Source organism: Acinonyx jubatus, chromosome D3 (genome assembly GCF_027475565.1).
Source record: "Acinonyx jubatus isolate Ajub_Pintada_27869175 chromosome D3, VMU_Ajub_asm_v1.0, whole genome shotgun sequence".
Classification (NCBI taxonomy): Eukaryota; Metazoa; Chordata; class Mammalia; order Carnivora; family Felidae; genus Acinonyx; species Acinonyx jubatus.
In genome coordinates, this window is record NC_069392.1 from 5,177,347 (window position 1) to 5,193,163 (window position 15,817).

General features: G+C 52.3%; 1 protein-coding gene and 5 non-coding genes across 6 annotated transcripts; 5 read left to right on the forward strand and 1 right to left on the reverse strand.

Annotated features, from left to right (window-relative positions):
- Positions 1–941: 941 nt before the first annotated feature.
- On the reverse strand, positions 942–1,013 carry TRNAA-UGC (transfer RNA alanine (anticodon UGC)). Its single transcript has one exon. It is a non-coding gene; the product is annotated as a tRNA-Ala (tRNA).
- Positions 1,014–1,267: 254 nt separating this feature from the next.
- Positions 1,268–1,339, forward strand: TRNAD-GUC (transfer RNA aspartic acid (anticodon GUC)). The gene has a single exon. It is a non-coding gene; the product is annotated as a tRNA-Asp (tRNA).
- A 1,761-nt stretch (positions 1,340–3,100) lies between these two features.
- Positions 3,101–3,173, forward strand: TRNAF-GAA (transfer RNA phenylalanine (anticodon GAA)). The gene has a single exon. It is a non-coding gene; the product is annotated as a tRNA-Phe (tRNA).
- A 492-nt stretch (positions 3,174–3,665) lies between these two features.
- On the forward strand, positions 3,666–3,737 carry TRNAD-GUC (transfer RNA aspartic acid (anticodon GUC)). The gene has a single exon. It is a non-coding gene; the product is annotated as a tRNA-Asp (tRNA).
- Positions 3,738–6,102: 2,365 nt separating this feature from the next.
- Positions 6,103–6,174, forward strand: TRNAA-UGC (transfer RNA alanine (anticodon UGC)). The gene has a single exon. It is a non-coding gene; the product is annotated as a tRNA-Ala (tRNA).
- Positions 6,175–12,095: 5,921 nt separating this feature from the next.
- UBC (ubiquitin C) lies at positions 12,096–15,373 on the forward strand. Its single transcript, XM_053205506.1, has 2 exons — positions 12,096–12,250; positions 13,246–15,373. Exon 2 carries the CDS (start codon positions 13,249–13,251, stop codon positions 15,304–15,306), a length of 2,058 nt encoding a protein of 685 aa, XP_053061481.1. The 5' UTR covers positions 12,096–12,250; positions 13,246–13,248; the 3' UTR covers positions 15,307–15,373.
- Positions 15,374–15,817: the final 444 nt, after the last annotated feature.

A 15,817-nucleotide genomic window follows, 5' to 3' on the forward strand; every position in this document is an offset into this window, starting at 1 on the left:
TACTCTCCCCACATTCCAGCCAGCTGCAAGTTGGGTGGGCTCTACCCCCAGAGTTTGTCCAGAGCCCCCTCGTGCTCCCCAGCTCCACTCCTGCACGCCCACATACACGCCCCCCAGTCCCTGAATCCCTAACAAGCCCCCACCAGCTCCTGCCTGCTCTCCCAGCGTCCACCTGCTGGCTCAGGGCGTATTCTCCACGTGGCAGCCAGAGGGAGCCTTTTTACACCTAAATCTGAACATGCCATGCCACATCAGGCCTTCTAGAATCTTCGATGATAAAATTCAAGCCCCTTATAGAACCCTCATTCACCAAACTCCATGCACAGGGCTTGCTTTCAGTGTCTTCAGACAGAGCTCTCCTCCCCCTCCCAACCTGGAGCCTTAGCACCTGTCATTTCCCCTGCTTAGCCAGGCCTCCTGACGGCTCTTGCATAGCAGCTTCCACACCCTCCCCCTCCAGTCTCCATCTTATCAGTATTACTGCCTTCCTAAAACTTACCCGCTACCGGATGAATGCTAGTCTCTAGAACTCAAACCTTGCTTGTCTTCTCCATGGAATACTCAACTAACACTGTACCTGGGCACACAGTAGGAGCTCCATGCATGCGCATCACCGGCATTAGGCACTCAGGAGCCACTGACTAAACGGCCACTTGCGAAACCCTCCTTAGAAATCACAAGCCGATGACTAGAATACGAGTGTAGAAACGCAGATTCCTGGGTCCACCGCCCACCTATTCAATCTGAATCTCCGCGGGGGAGGGGGTTCCCTGGGTAACCGCGTTTGGGACGAGGCCAGGGACGTTTCCTAGCGCTGCCGTGTCCATGGGGGCTTGTTTCCCAGACCCACTAATGCGGGGCATCTGGGTCACCTTCCCTGCTTTGCCTTCTGGTGGTGCGACGGCTTTCGGACAAAAAAAAAAAAAAAAAAAAGGGAAAAGTGGAGATGCCGGGGATTGAACCCGGGGCCTCATACATGCAAAGCATGCGCTCTACCACTGAGCTACATCCCCTACCCGCGAGCTTTTTTTTTTCGGGGAATAGGGATATCGGAAGCCACATCTTCGTCTCGTGCCCACGTTTTTCTCCTTCCCGGATGCTTAGTATCCCATCGTTTCCGAGAGGTCCCTCCGCGCCTCGGGAGGCCCACTGGCCAGGCGCGCCCGGCGCTGCGTCTGTGACAATCCCGGCTGGAGATGGATGCGCGCGGTAGCAGGTCGGCGCTGTATCTATATGGACCGACCCAGAAAATGGCTGCTGTGGCGTGTCCTCGTTAGTATAGTGGTGAGTATCCCCGCCTGTCACGCGGGAGACCGGGGTTCGATTCCCCGACGGGGAGGCTGGCAAACCGTTTTAAAAGCAGAAGAGGCTGGGCCTAGTAACGCGCCCCTTAGGGCCCTCGCAAAGACGAGCTAGTCCTTGGAGTCAACTGCGCCGGAGAAGCACGCTACCCCGTGTGTGTCCTGTTACGTATATGAAATGTACACAGACTGTCAGTGTGTTATTATTTCTACTTCTCATGGGCATCACAGTAACAAGAGCCAATGATTTTATAGCTCTCACCACGCCCGGGGGCAATATTTACGGGTGTGCGCTCCTTCCGAGGCTGGCTGGGGCTATCTGGTCACCCAGGCGGGTGGGGAAGCAGCTCTGTAACCTGCCCAAGGTGGCATCAATCACAGTCTGCTGGAGACACCGGTTACCTCTGGGGGGAAGGACTGCAGTAGGGTGGGAGTGACTCTCACCTTCCATTCTGTACCCGTCTGCACCGTTTGAATTTTATTTTTCTCCCTCCCTCCCTCCCTCCCTCCCTCCCTTCCTTTCTTCCCTTCTTTCCTTCCTTATTCAATTTTTATCAAAATGATACACTTCAATGATTTCCAAAGAATGGTGTTTAAAGGACTATAGGTGATTGTTGCACCATCTTGTGAATATACTGAATGCCGCTAAACTGTTCGCTTTGAAATGGTTACTTTTATGTGACGCGAATCTCACCTGAATTTTTAAAAAATTGATTTTAACAAAAAAAATCAATTGTAACAACAGATCAAGACTTGTTTGGGGAAGGAAGGAATGGGATGGGCGGATGGGAGTGTAAATGGCTTCAGCCTATTCAGAAAGCGCCTGGAAACCCGTGTATTCCACCATCTAACTTGATAATCCCATGCATGGAATTTTGCCATTAGGGAGACAAACTTTAAATGCAAAAGGAAAAGCCTACCTACAAATAACTTTGGTCTTTTTTGCTTATGAGCATTGCTATTATGCTGAATATCTGGTTAGTGCATTTGTGACTGGACCAGACGGTCAGTAGGTGCGTAGCAAACACTTGTGAGATGACCTCACGTCATGAAGGACCTCCCCACTCCCACCCCCCTCCCAGACAACACTCCTCTTCCATTTCCCAAAAGGAGGGGAAGTAGAGCCGAACTTGGACGCCAACCTGTTGACCTCTGCACGCCTTGAAGCTGAGCAGGTGCCACAGGAATGGTGGCCACGCGTGGAGGCCGGATCTGAGTCACTCACGGCCCCAAGGAAAGTCACAATCTGGCTGTTGCATCCTCCACACGCCTTGACGTGGTCAGCATCTCTGCCACACCTTAGGCTGCTTGGGGAGTTGCACCCGAGACATGACTTTGTTCCTATGTACAAAGAAGGGGGCTTGAGAAAGTGGAGTTCTGAGCCAGGTACGATTCATTCATCCATTCACTTGTTCATTAATTCAACAGATATTTATCAAGCACCTATTAGGTGCCAGGCACTGTTCTAGACCTTGAAGGATACGGAGGTGACCAAGGCACGTGACTTCCCTGCCCTCAGGGGTCTGTCATTAGCGCTGGGGAGACAGAGAATGGACAAGGAAAAACAATACCTACCCTTACAGTAAACGGTAAGGGGCTGGGGTCAGGTTGGGAGGCGTGATCCGGGAGGGCTTCTCGGAGGCGGTGACCTTGAAGGACAAGAAGGAGTAAATGCCGGCGAGCCTGGTCGACGTGGGTTCCAGCTGGTTCTGGACTTTCCGCATCGGATGTCCAGGGCGGAGGACTCAGGGCCGGCACCACGACCAGGAGGATCTGAGCGAAGCGGCGCCTTACCAGCAGCCGAAATAGCTCAGTTGGGAGAGCGTTAGACTGAAGATCTAAAGGTCCCTGGTTCGATCCCGGGTTTCGGCAGTTGCTTTGTTTTTGTTTTTTTTTCCCGCCGCGAAAGGCGGTTGGAAAAAACCAGAACAGGGAGGCTAATTCTCCGCGATTAATAAACAGTTTCGCTTTCTTTCAACCCGGCTCCGAGCGGTATCCACGGGAAATGGGAGCGGAGGGAAACTTCCGCGCAATGTGGAGAATTCTAACGCGGCTGTGTTTCCCCTGCCTCCATTTCTCGCCTCTCGGAAACGTTTATTAATGTCTGTCACGTGTTTGTTGATGTCTGCTCGTTAATTTGGGCTTTCTGTGTATGAATTTCTGTTCCCCGAAACCCGCGCAACTAAATCAAGGACCGAGCAGGGGACAGCTTCCCTAAGATGGAGTTAAGTCAAGTAGGACTTTTGTTCTTCGGTTTTGAACGGAAAGAATAAAAGAAAATATTGAACCCTTTGATATATACTGATACACAGGGGAAGTTGAAAATGCTTAAAAGGCGTACCTGAGAGCACTGATCAGAGCCGGTCCTCGTTAGTATAGTGGTGAGTATCCCCGCCTGTCACGCGGGAGACCGGGGTTCGATTCCCCGACGGGGAGGCATGCAGGTTTTTGCGTACATCCTCTGTTACTGTTTTCATTTCTCCTGCAAACAAATCAGATTCTCCCACTTTCACGGAAACTCTTTTCTACGAACGACTAAACCGGACCGGCGTGCGAGATTCGTTGTAGATTCTATCGACTGCCTGGTCAAAATCACGCCCCGGGTCCCCAGTGTCCCACAGTTACACGAAAGAAAGAGCCCAAGGTCTCCCACCCCGGCTTCATTTCCCCGCTCATGCTCCCAGCGCTGCACAAAAGTGCTGAGTTTGCGCCATGCTGTCCGGGGACGAGAGGGTCAACCTTCGAGGCCAGGAAATGCTCCTTCTGTTGCAAATATTCCAATCTCTGTGGCTTGCTCCGGACCAGACTGGCCCTCGGAAAATGTTTATGGATTTAAGACAGGAAGTGTGGGGACGCTACCGTGAAACACTTTCTTGTCTTAACTTGGTTGCACACTTCTTCCCAGGTGGCTATCAGCCTTCCCAGGCTTCTCTTCTTCCATTCGTTTTTTTGTCACATTCATTCTGCAAATATACACTGAGTACTTATTAGGGGCCAGGCGCTGTTCTAGGCACTGGGGCTATAGCAGGAACCACGAGGCCCTGGCCCCTGCCCTACTGAGCTTATGACACCGGTGATAAACAAATAGTATTAAAAAAAAAAAAAGTCTCCCAGAGAGTAAAAAAAAAAAAAAAAAAAGTCTCCCAGAAGAGAAAAAAAAGGGGGGGGGGGAGGGCACGCCAGGGAGTGTGTGGGATTCGCAGGCCCCAATAGTGAGGCAGCCAGGAGGGCCCCTCCCAGGACCCGGACAAGGAGAAGGAGCCACTCACCAGAAGATCCGGGGAGCACCCTTGCAGGCAGAGGGAAGGGGAGGTGCAAAGGCCCTGAGGTGCAAAGGAGGGCAGCATGCCTGCAGAACAGCAAGGAGTCAAGTGTGCATGTAGGAGGGGGAGAGGAGGAAGGGATAAGGTCACAGGCGAACCTAAGGAGGTTGGATTCCATTCTAGGGTTTTGTGCAGAGAGGCAACATAATCGGCTTGTTTGGAGCAGAGCAGTCTGGCAAGAGAGCAAGCAGGGGCACCTGCTAAAAACCCAGCTCGTTCCCAAACTTCGTGCAAAATAACGCTGCGAACAGTGCCATCCGTCCATGCTGGGCCAAGGTCTGTCTGTCTTCGCCAGAGCTCATATAATAACACCTGCATTTGCCATCCTGAGAACCCAGGCTCGGCCGGCCCTTGTACCAGGCGCTGTTCTAATCGCTCGATGGCCACACCCGCCCTGGGCAGGAGGTAGTACTCAGATCTCCATTTTATGAATGAGCTCCAGACAGGTGGGGATATGAATCACAACTGCCCGGCAGGTGTCCTGGGCACCAGCTCAGGTAGCCCTTTACCTGTGAAGGTTTCAGGCGGGTTGGAAGGGAGCTGACTGGGGACGAGGCGGACAAGGCAGGACAACTGGGGGGTGTGTTCTCCCCATCAGAGTAAGTGACTGTTTCCTGCCAGGAAATCTCAAGCGCTGGTGGAAAGAGGCAGAGACTCAACTTTCTGCCCTCTCCCTGCCCTCAACCATTCCTCCACCACTGAGCGGCCCCTTGATGACTGGAAGACACCTCGTATCGCCTCCCTAGGGCAGCTTCATAAGCACTCTGCACTCTGGAAGAGACGGGTGCCGACGGTGAGAAATGGTTCTTTTCAGTGGGCTATTGCAAAGTGATTCCTCCCTCAGAGCCCTGATTCTGGAGCTGGACCTATTTCTTTTTAATTTGCTTCTTTTTACATTCAGAAGAGTGCTCTGGGAATGTGGGGGTGTGGGGGGGGGAGGTCTGCAAACCTCAGAAGTTACTGAAGGTTGGAATATTTTTGTATTATGTCTTTAATTTTAATGCCAGTAGAGCTAACATACAGTGTTATCTTAGTTTCAGGTGTACAATATAGTGATTCAACAATTCTATGCGTTACTCAGTGCTCGTGATGATAAGTGTACTCTTAATTCCCGTCGCCTGTTTTACCCTGGAATGGTTTTAAAGGACAGAGAAGCAGACATTGCTGGGTAGAGGTTCAGTCAAGGCAATGCCCTTATTTATTGGAAATAAACTCATTTTCCTTCCTTTTTTTTTTTTTCCCCTGTGATGAGCACCATTCAAAACTAGATCTCTTTCCCTTTGTTCCTGGGTTCCGATATCAGCGAGCACTTCCATTGCAAGGCTACGTAGAACGGGCCTGTTTGGGGAGATTTACTTTTGGTTTGTTTATGCCAACCCCCAACACACATTTAATTAGACAAAACTTGAAATTAGAAAAATAGCAACCTCAAGAATAGCATACAGCAGAGAATTTCAGGAAGCCTGGGGAAGAGGGAGGGGGATGTAGCTCAGCGGTAGAGCGCATGCTTTGCATGTATGAGGCCCCGGGTTCGATCCCCGGCATCTCCACTGTTTTTTCTTCCCATTCTCCCCCTTCTTCATCATTAAAGTGCCATGTGTGTGATTACGACTCCTCTGGTCCCTACTTGCCGGTGGGATTTTCACAAGAGGCAGGATCCCCCCCTCTCTGAAACCTGTAACACTCCCGATGCGCTTTTGTTGCAAGAGGCTGAGGGCAGCTGCTGGCAGCAAAACGTAAAGGCAAAAACATCACCTGATGACTGAAACAGCCCGAGAAGGAGCAACGGGGGAGGCCACGGTCCTTTTTGTGGCACCGTGACTGCAGAAGTCCCCAAGGACTGGCGACTGATGCCCCGCCATCAGAGGGCAAGTGTGGAAGCCACTCAAAGGTCTGACTGCTGGCCCTTGCCCTTTATTTGTGCTGTCAGTAACCAACCAGTTTGGGAGTGACCCGAAGGGAAACCAGCATCCCTGGCAGGCAGGATTTTGCCTCCCGCTTCATCAGCAACAGGTCACGAACGAACGAACGAACGAACGAACGAATGACACTGATGCACATACGGTTCATGTTTACATTTATACACGATCTGTATTTTATCATTAAAGATCAAAGATGCATTTTATAGAAAGAAGGGATTCTATTTATTGCCTTCTGTGGGTTCAATTCTTTCTCTGCGGTAATAATGAATTCCTCACCCGGCAAATCCTGTCTCTCGCGTGACTTGACCTCATCTATGAAATCATAAAAGCATCTCATCTCAGATCTGGAGGGACGTGACTCTTTGCAAAGCCTTCACTTTTGAGATGACATTGAAATCTGTGAAGTGACTCACCAGTTGGGCGGTGGAGTTTTGGTGACAGCTCCTGTGTCTAAATGAGCTGCTGTGAAGGTGATTTCTCCTCAAATGTCAACCGGGTGTTAAGGGAACAGAATGTCGAGGTGATTTCTAAAGGCATCAGGCCTAACACGAAGCTAATTATATGCTTCTGGTGTACTTTCTGTCTTATCATTAACTACTTCTGATAGCACACTGACCAGGCGAAACATACCATCAGGCTTGCTGGGGAATGTAGCTTCCTAGAAAAGCGGTTGTGAGTCTTTGAAAACTCTGCCTTTGTCAACGCTTCTTGCATTTTACTGTGCACTTAAAACGACAAAGCCCATCGTAGATATGGCTGGAGCAGTCAAGTTCAGAGAGGCAGAAAGCGGAATGGTGGGTACCAGGCACCGGCGGAAGGCGGATATGGGAGTTCTGTAAATGGGGGCAGAGGACCCGTTTTGCGAGATGGAAGAATTCTGGTGGGGACGGCTGCATGGCAGTGTGAATGCTGACGAGCACCAGAACATGCCATCTGAGATTATTTTGAGCTGAAGGCACTTGAAGACCAGCATATGCCGGGAGAGGCTGTCTCTGAACCCCCCCTTATGTGCCTAAATACAGACCTTCCCAAGGGGCCCACTGGTCCAAGATCCCCCCTCCGGAGGTTCACCAACCGGGACTGGCACACGGTCACACACTGTCCTACCTCCCATCTACTCTATGGTCTTTCCTAAAAACCACTGACTGGCCCCCCGAGGGGCCTATACCCCCCTCCTCTTTCCCTCTTCAGATGGTGTTTAGGCCTAAATTCTAAAACCACCTCTGACTTCATTATTCATGTTGTCCTGGGGTATCTCCTGTGCATATGTGTGACCTACATGTTAATAAACTGCTGGGGATTTTTCTCTCTGGTTAATGTCTTTCATCACAGAGGTCTCAGCTAAGACCTCAGGAGGGTAAAGGGAAAATTATATCCCCACCCCCCGCCCCGTGTACCTCACGATGTAGAAAATGTTGGCCTTTGGAGCCAACGGCCAAGAAAGAATTCTTGAGACGTCTTTGGTGCAAAAAGGTGGTTTTATTAAAGCACAGGGACAGGACGTGTTAGGGTCTTAAAGGGGGGCCGATGATATACTTTCAAGTCGGGAGGGGGTTAGGGACAGCACAAGCCTCCGAGGTATTTTGGAAGCAAGATTTCCCACGGTTAGGAAAAGGTCATTTACTACCTTACTACCGTCTAGTAAAACCTCAGTCATGAGCCCCTTCAGATGTATATCTGTGGGCTGTGAGTTTGGAGTCATTGCTAACATAGATCTTTGGGGGTGGGATAGAGACAAAGGAAGTTTCCAAAGGAATTTGTAAACAGTTTTATGTTATTAAGTTTTAAAATTTATTCATGAGAGAGAGAGACAGTGTGAGTAAAGGAGGGGCAGAGAGAGAAGGAGAGAGAGAGAATCCCAAGCAAGCTCTGTGCTCCCAGTGAAGAGCCCAACGCAGGGCTCGAAACTCCTGGAACGGTGAGATCATGACCTGAGCCAAAACCGAGAGTCAGACACTTAACCCACGGAGCCACCCAGGCGCCCCCAAAGGCATTTTTATTTGTTAAACTAGATTTACAGGATTAAGATTGCCTTTTGCCCTTAGCAAAGAAGGGAGCTGAGCTCCTAGAGGAAGGTCCCTCTGTTTCAAGGGCTTTTCAATAGGCTGGTAAGTTGTCAGGAAATTTCATTTTGTCCTTTGCCTTTGTTTCCCACATCCTTAAAATGGTTAAGATGGTACATTTCGTTACGTGTGTATGTCGCCACAACTGCAACGAATTAAAAACAAACCAAATCTCCAACAGGCTAACTAACTTCTTAACCTTCCTAAAGCAGGCATATTTGAGGACTGGAACTTTTTAAAGCCTGATTGTCCCAGAGGTAGGGCATGAAACTGGTTATTTTTAAACCGGGGCGGTCTGAGTTCGGCCACACGAGGCCACACGCAAGTAAACAGGAAAATGAAGAGTCCCTTGGGCTTCTCCCCCCCCCCCCCCCAACTGCAGACGCCTTTGATTATTACCTTTTATGGTTACCTATGACATGACAATGACAAAGCAAGGCAAACGGTTCCCAGCCAGCCCTTGATCTCATCCTCTCTCTTGGGGGAAATGTTTGCTGATCGCTGTGCTCTTGGATTTTCTCATGATGCTGAGTTAAGTCCCAAACATGGTTATGACCTTCAGGGGAACCAAATCCTTTGGGGAAGGAGGAAAGGCAGGCAGACAGACGGGCACCAGTCCCACCAGCACCGCCCACCCCGCTCCCAGCAGCCCAACACCCCAGGCCCTTTGTGAGCTCAGCCCGTCACGTGCTCGCGTCCGCGCGCCAATCCCTCCGTGTTGCTGGGCCTCTGTCACTCTTCCATTGGTTCCACCTCCGAAGCGAGCTCTTCTGGGGCGTTTGCAAAGGACGGATCTGTGGGCGGAAGGAACTGAAAATGGATCCTGTGACTCACCCTGCATCTCGCACCTTCCAGCACATTACATTCTAGGTCAGGGGATTTGGGGTTTCAGGAACGTGACTTGGTACCCGAAGCCTGAGTCCAAGTGGGACATTTAGGTTTGGGGAGGCTGTCTCAGCAAATAGAACAGCCAGTTGTAAAGAGGACAATAGTCCTCCGTAGGGCAGGGTTTCTCAACCTCCTTGGTGTCGCTGACCTTCGGGGCTGGGTAATCGCGTTGGGGGGGGGGGGGATGTGCCGCAGCGTCCCCGACCTCGGTGACCACACGCCAGTAGCAGGAACTCTTCCTCCCAGCTCACACCACAGTTGTGACAGCCAAAAATTGCCTCCGGACGTTGCCACGTGTCCTCGGAGGGGTCAGATCACTGGTGCTTGAGAATCCCCTCTCCTTTTCTCTCCCTCTCCCTGTCACCCCCGTGCCCTTGGACGTTTACTTCTATACCCTCCGCTGGACTGAAGGAATGCAGCAGGGGTGTTGCAGAGAATTGTTTTTCTGCTCAAGACATCAGTGTTGTCAGCTCCCAAGAATGTTTTCTCTTTGGAGATAACCCTGGACCCCATTCCCACCCTCCGAGCCTCTCTTCTTCCTCCTGTCCTCCTCTTCGTCGTCCTCACCCTTCCCTGCCCCTGAAACCAGGCCTGTTTTTCTCTGTACCTTTTGGACTCTGGAAAAAACTATGTCACAAAGCTCGTGACTCAGCCGTTAAACAACACGAATCACGAGGCTTCCAGCAAAAGCCACGGCCAACAGTGAACAGGGTGTGGTTTGAAGCTAAGCCTGATCCCCTCAGAAAGAACCTCAGCTTTTTGGTTCCCCGAAAATTGGGGAGAAACAACCCTACAAAGGGCCTCCGTGTTTTGTTCCTGTGAAACCTCTTTGCACGAATAACCTTCAGAAACATCTGGATTAGGAAGTTACTGGCGTCTCCTAACCGGAGACATGACATTCTGCTCTTAATACTCATTTTAATTCCCCAGGCATAAATTCATTCTCTCTGAAAAATGTTAAAAATTACAAAGTCAATTCTGAACTCTCATCAGATCTTTTTCATAAACACCTACCTACACGGGTTATCAAAGAAAATACAGAACAGTTTCGTTTTCTCATTCTAAGTGGCTTAAAACAATACAATGATCATAATTTAAAACAAGAGTGAGTCTTTTCTTAATGGCAGAACGTTTTTTAGGAATCTTTTCCCGTTTTTTGTTTTTTTGTTTTTTTTTTTTTAAGGCTTTGAGGATAGAAATTAAAACACCCTCTCCCCCTCCACATGGTGGAAATACTTCTGGAAGAGTCCAGAAGGGACAGTGACTGGGGAACTCAGTGTTTCTGAGGGAGACTTTTCACTGTAAACTTCTGAAAACCTCTTTTTTCAACATGTTTGTGCATTTTACAAACGCTTTAAAAAATGTGTTGGGGGCACCTGGGTGGGCTCAGTCTGTTAAGCGTTGAGGACTCTTGACTTTGGCGCAGGTCATGGTCCCAGAGTCCTGGGATTGAGCCCCGTGTCTGGCTCTGTGCTGAGCCGGCAGCCTGCTAGGGATTCTCTCTGCCCTTCTCCCCCTCAAGTGAGCGAGCACTCTCAAAATAAAATAAAATAAAATAAAATAAAATAAAAAAATATGCTAAGAAAGGACTCACAGAGATCACAAAATGGAGGATAGTAAAAATAAAAATATCTGGCTGGTAAACTTGTTCTCTTTTATCCAAATGGAATTTAGCATACAATGAAATTTCATGTTTGGGATATCAAATTGCCACCCCCCCAATATACAGGAACTCGGTCGGTGTTTTTGAAACTTCAGGCTTCAGTAGGTTCCACTTCCTGCTCCACTGAGTATCATCAACAAGAATGGAAACCTGAGGCCTTCCTGTCGGTATCTAAGTACAATCTTCTCAAACCCAAGGCCGTGTCCATGCAACAGGACGGCTCAAGAACAATCTAGAAAGTTCTTTCGGTGTCCGGAGGCACCTCACGCAGGTTTATGAAGCGTGAGGGGCCAGCGGCGCTTCCCCGACCACCCCAGGCGGGGGGGCGGGGGGGTGGGGGGGGCGGGGGGAGAAAGGGCGGCCCCGCCTCCGCCCGCGCGTAGGTGCCCCCCGCGCCCGTTCTGTCGAGTCATCCGTCCTGTCAAGGCGCCCGCGCGGGGGATGGGCAGCTGCCCCGGCGGGGGTGGGGTGGGTGGGGGAGGGGCACGGGGGTTCTGGTGACACGCGAACACGCCGCGATCCTCAACGTGGCCCTTCACGAAAACCCCTCTGTCCGCGGAGGGGGAGGGGCGCGTGAGGCCTGAGCCCCCTGCGTCAGGGGCGGGTCTCGGCAGCGGCTGGAACCGTTGGGGCTGAGGGGACAGGGACGGGGGCGTCGGGGCCGAGCCCGCTCCGGGCGCCCGGGAGAATCCACGCCGGGTTTTCGCACCTCCCGCGGCCCGCCCCGCCCCGTAGGTCGAGCGCCGGCCACGTCCGCGAACGCCTCACTCAACAGTCGCGCTGATCCCTCCGCGAGGGCGCCGAGCACAGCGGCCCCCTCCTCCTCAGATTCTCCCCTGCCACCCGGTCTCCACGGGAAATCACTACGGGGGGCGGCCCTTCGATGATCTGGGGTACTGCCTTTTCTGTCCGGGGCGGGGTAGGAAGAGCGGAGAAAAGTAGTCCGTTCTCGGCGTTTCTGCGGAGGGATCCAGCGGAGCAGTGCCACCGAGTGCTATATAAGGAGGTGCCGGGGGTGGCGTAGGCAGTTCCGTGGAGGCCGGGAGTTCCGTTGCTGTTCTTCGGTGTCACTCACCGCCACAGTCGCTTGGTGAGGAGCGGGCCGCTACCCCGGCCCGGGGGTCTTGTGGTCGTGCGGCGCGCCAGCGGCGGAGCGGCAGCCGAGTCTTAGTCGACGCGGCCGGCGAGCAGGGCGGTTCTGAGGGGCAGGGACGAAGCAAAATGGCGGCCGTGCCCGCTGCCTGGGTGGGATAAGCGGGGCTGTGAGGTTGGAGGGAGAAGACGCGGGGAGGGGGGTTGGGAGCGGAAGAGAGCGCGACGGGCCCGTGAGGCTTTAACGGCTCTTTGCTGTGGCTCCGTGCGCGACGGGGCCGGTTGGGGGGGGGCGTCTAATGTCTGGTGGCCGCGCTGGCACGAGACTGGGTTTCTGGTCGCAGTGAGGGGAAGCAACGGGGACGGTGCCGCCCTGCGCGGCCCCGCGCCCCCTCCGTCGGTCACGTGATGTCACCCCCGCGTGGGCTCACAATCCAGGGTGGGGCCGCCTACTGCCGTTTGTGTAGCTCGCTTTTGTCGCTCACGGGACACAAGGTTTGGGCCTGGGGGAGACCCTGCAGAATCGTCAGGGGACAGACAGTGGGGGGGGGGGGGAAGGGGGAGTGGAAGAGAGGTGAGACAGCACCTTCATTTGGCTGGGATCCTCTCTCTCAGGGCCTGAAACGGGGCTGTTGAGCTTTTTTTGTTCTGTTTTGTTTGTTTTTATGGTTATTTATCTGGAGCCAGAGCATGTGGGGAGGGACTGAGAGAGGGAGAGCGAGAGCATCCCAAGCTGGCTCAGTGCTGCGGCTCAATATCATGAAACACCTAGTTCATGACTTGAGCTGAAACCAAGAGGCGGTGCTTAAGGGTTTGAGTCACCGGCATCCCCCTTGTTGGGTTTCTTTTCTCAGGCAAGGTTTATTTTAGTCACTGGGCCCTTATAAGATGACCTATAACTTTGAACGCTAGAGATGTGTTCACATGTGAGTTGTTTATTACAATCTTGGGTTTTTTGTATTCGTTTTGTTTTGTTTTTTTCTTTGGTGACAGACCATGCAGATCTTTGTGAAGACCTTGACGGGCAAGACCATCACCCTGGAGGTGGAGCCCAGTGACACCATCGAGAATGTCAAAGGGAAGATCCAGGAGAAAGAGGGCATCCCCCCTGACCAGCAGAGGTTGATCTTTGCCGGGAAACAGCTGGAAGATGGGCGCACCCTGTCTGACTACAACATCCAGAAGGAGTCCACGCTGCACCTGGTCCTCCGCCTCAGGGGGGGCATGCAGATCTTCGTGAAGACCTTGACGGGCAAGACCATCACCCTGGAGGTGGAGCCCAGTGACACCATCGAGAATGTCAAGGCGAAGATCCAGGACAAAGAGGGCATCCCCCCTGACCAGCAGAGGTTGATCTTTGCCGGGAAACAGCTGGAAGATGGGCGCACCCTGTCTGACTACAACATCCAGAAGGAGTCCACGCTGCACCTGGTCCTCCGCCTCAGGGGGGGCATGCAGATCTTCGTGAAGACCTTGACGGGCAAGACCATCACCCTGGAGGTGGAGCCCAGTGACACCATCGAGAATGTCAAGGCGAAGATCCAGGACAAAGAGGGCATCCCCCCTGACCAGCAGAGGTTGATCTTTGCCGGGAAACAGCTGGAAGATGGGCGCACCCTGTCTGACTACAACATCCAGAAGGAGTCCACGCTGCACCTGGTCCTCCGCCTCAGAGGGGGCATGCAGATCTTCGTGAAGACCTTGACGGGCAAGACCATCACCCTGGAGGTGGAGCCCAGTGACACCATCGAGAATGTCAAGGCGAAGATCCAGGACAAAGAGGGCATCCCCCCTGACCAGCAGAGGTTGATCTTTGCCGGGAAACAGCTGGAAGATGGGCGCACCCTGTCTGACTACAACATCCAGAAGGAGTCCACGCTGCACCTGGTCCTCCGCCTCAGGGGGGGCATGCAGATCTTCGTGAAGACCTTGACGGGCAAGACCATCACCCTGGAGGTGGAGCCCAGTGACACCATCGAGAATGTCAAGGCGAAGATCCAGGACAAAGAGGGCATCCCCCCTGACCAGCAGAGGTTGATCTTTGCCGGGAAACAGCTGGAAGATGGGCGCACCCTGTCTGACTACAACATCCAGAAGGAGTCCACGCTGCACCTGGTCCTCCGCCTCAGAGGGGGCATGCAGATCTTCGTGAAGACCTTGACGGGCAAGACCATCACCCTGGAGGTGGAGCCCAGTGACACCATCGAGAATGTCAAGGCGAAGATCCAGGACAAAGAGGGCATCCCCCCTGACCAGCAGAGGTTGATCTTTGCCGGGAAACAGCTGGAAGATGGGCGCACCCTGTCTGACTACAACATCCAGAAGGAGTCCACGCTGCACCTGGTCCTCCGCCTCAGAGGGGGCATGCAGATCTTCGTGAAGACCTTGACGGGCAAGACCATCACCCTGGAGGTGGAGCCCAGTGACACCATCGAGAATGTCAAGGCGAAGATCCAGGACAAAGAGGGCATCCCCCCTGACCAGCAGAGGTTGATCTTTGCCGGGAAACAGCTGGAAGATGGGCGCACCCTGTCTGACTACAACATCCAGAAGGAGTCCACGCTGCACCTGGTCCTCCGCCTCAGGGGGGGCATGCAGATCTTCGTGAAGACCTTGACGGGCAAGACCATCACCCTGGAGGTGGAGCCCAGTGACACCATCGAGAATGTCAAGGCGAAGATCCAGGACAAAGAGGGCATCCCCCCTGACCAGCAGAGGTTGATCTTTGCCGGGAAACAGCTGGAAGATGGGCGCACCCTGTCTGACTACAACATCCAGAAGGAGTCCACGCTGCACCTGGTCCTCCGCCTCAGAGGGGGCATGCAGATCTTCGTGAAGACCTTGACGGGCAAGACCATCACCCTGGAGGTGGAGCCCAGTGACACCATCGAGAATGTCAAGGCGAAGATCCAGGACAAAGAGGGCATCCCCCCTGACCAGCAGAGGTTGATCTTTGCCGGGAAACAGCTGGAAGATGGGCGCACCCTGTCTGACTACAACATCCAGAAGGAGTCCACGCTCCACCTGGTCCTGCGCTTGAGGGGAGGTGTCTAAGTTCCCGCTGTAAGCTTTGACAAAATGCATTGCACTTTTCTTTCAATAAAGTTGTTGCATTCCCAAATGGTGTGAGTTTTTGGCCAGTGAGGGGTTCTTTTTATTTTGGATGGGGTTTGAGGGATCAAGAAATTTAATCTATCAAATGATTCTAGTAACCAGGAGGTAAGAAAGGTCAGTAAAAATGGAAGGTTGCAGTTAGAATTCTCCACGTGGAACGTCTATAGCTATATTTATAAACTACTTGTTTTAAAAATACAGAATTGGGGCTTGGTTTGTGAGATATCTGAGAATGGGAAAGTTCTGGGCTACCAGCAATCAGGTGATATTAAAAGGAAGGTGGTCATGGCAGAGCCTGTAGGTGGAATCTATAGAAGAGCCAGCTTTAATACATTGCTCTGTTTCACATGGAGTTACACAGAAAGTCGTTTGACTAGATGTTTTTAAGTATGGCAAGTAGTGTGTAATAAAAAGTATGGCATCATGCTCAAAAGTTGAGGAATGCATGGTT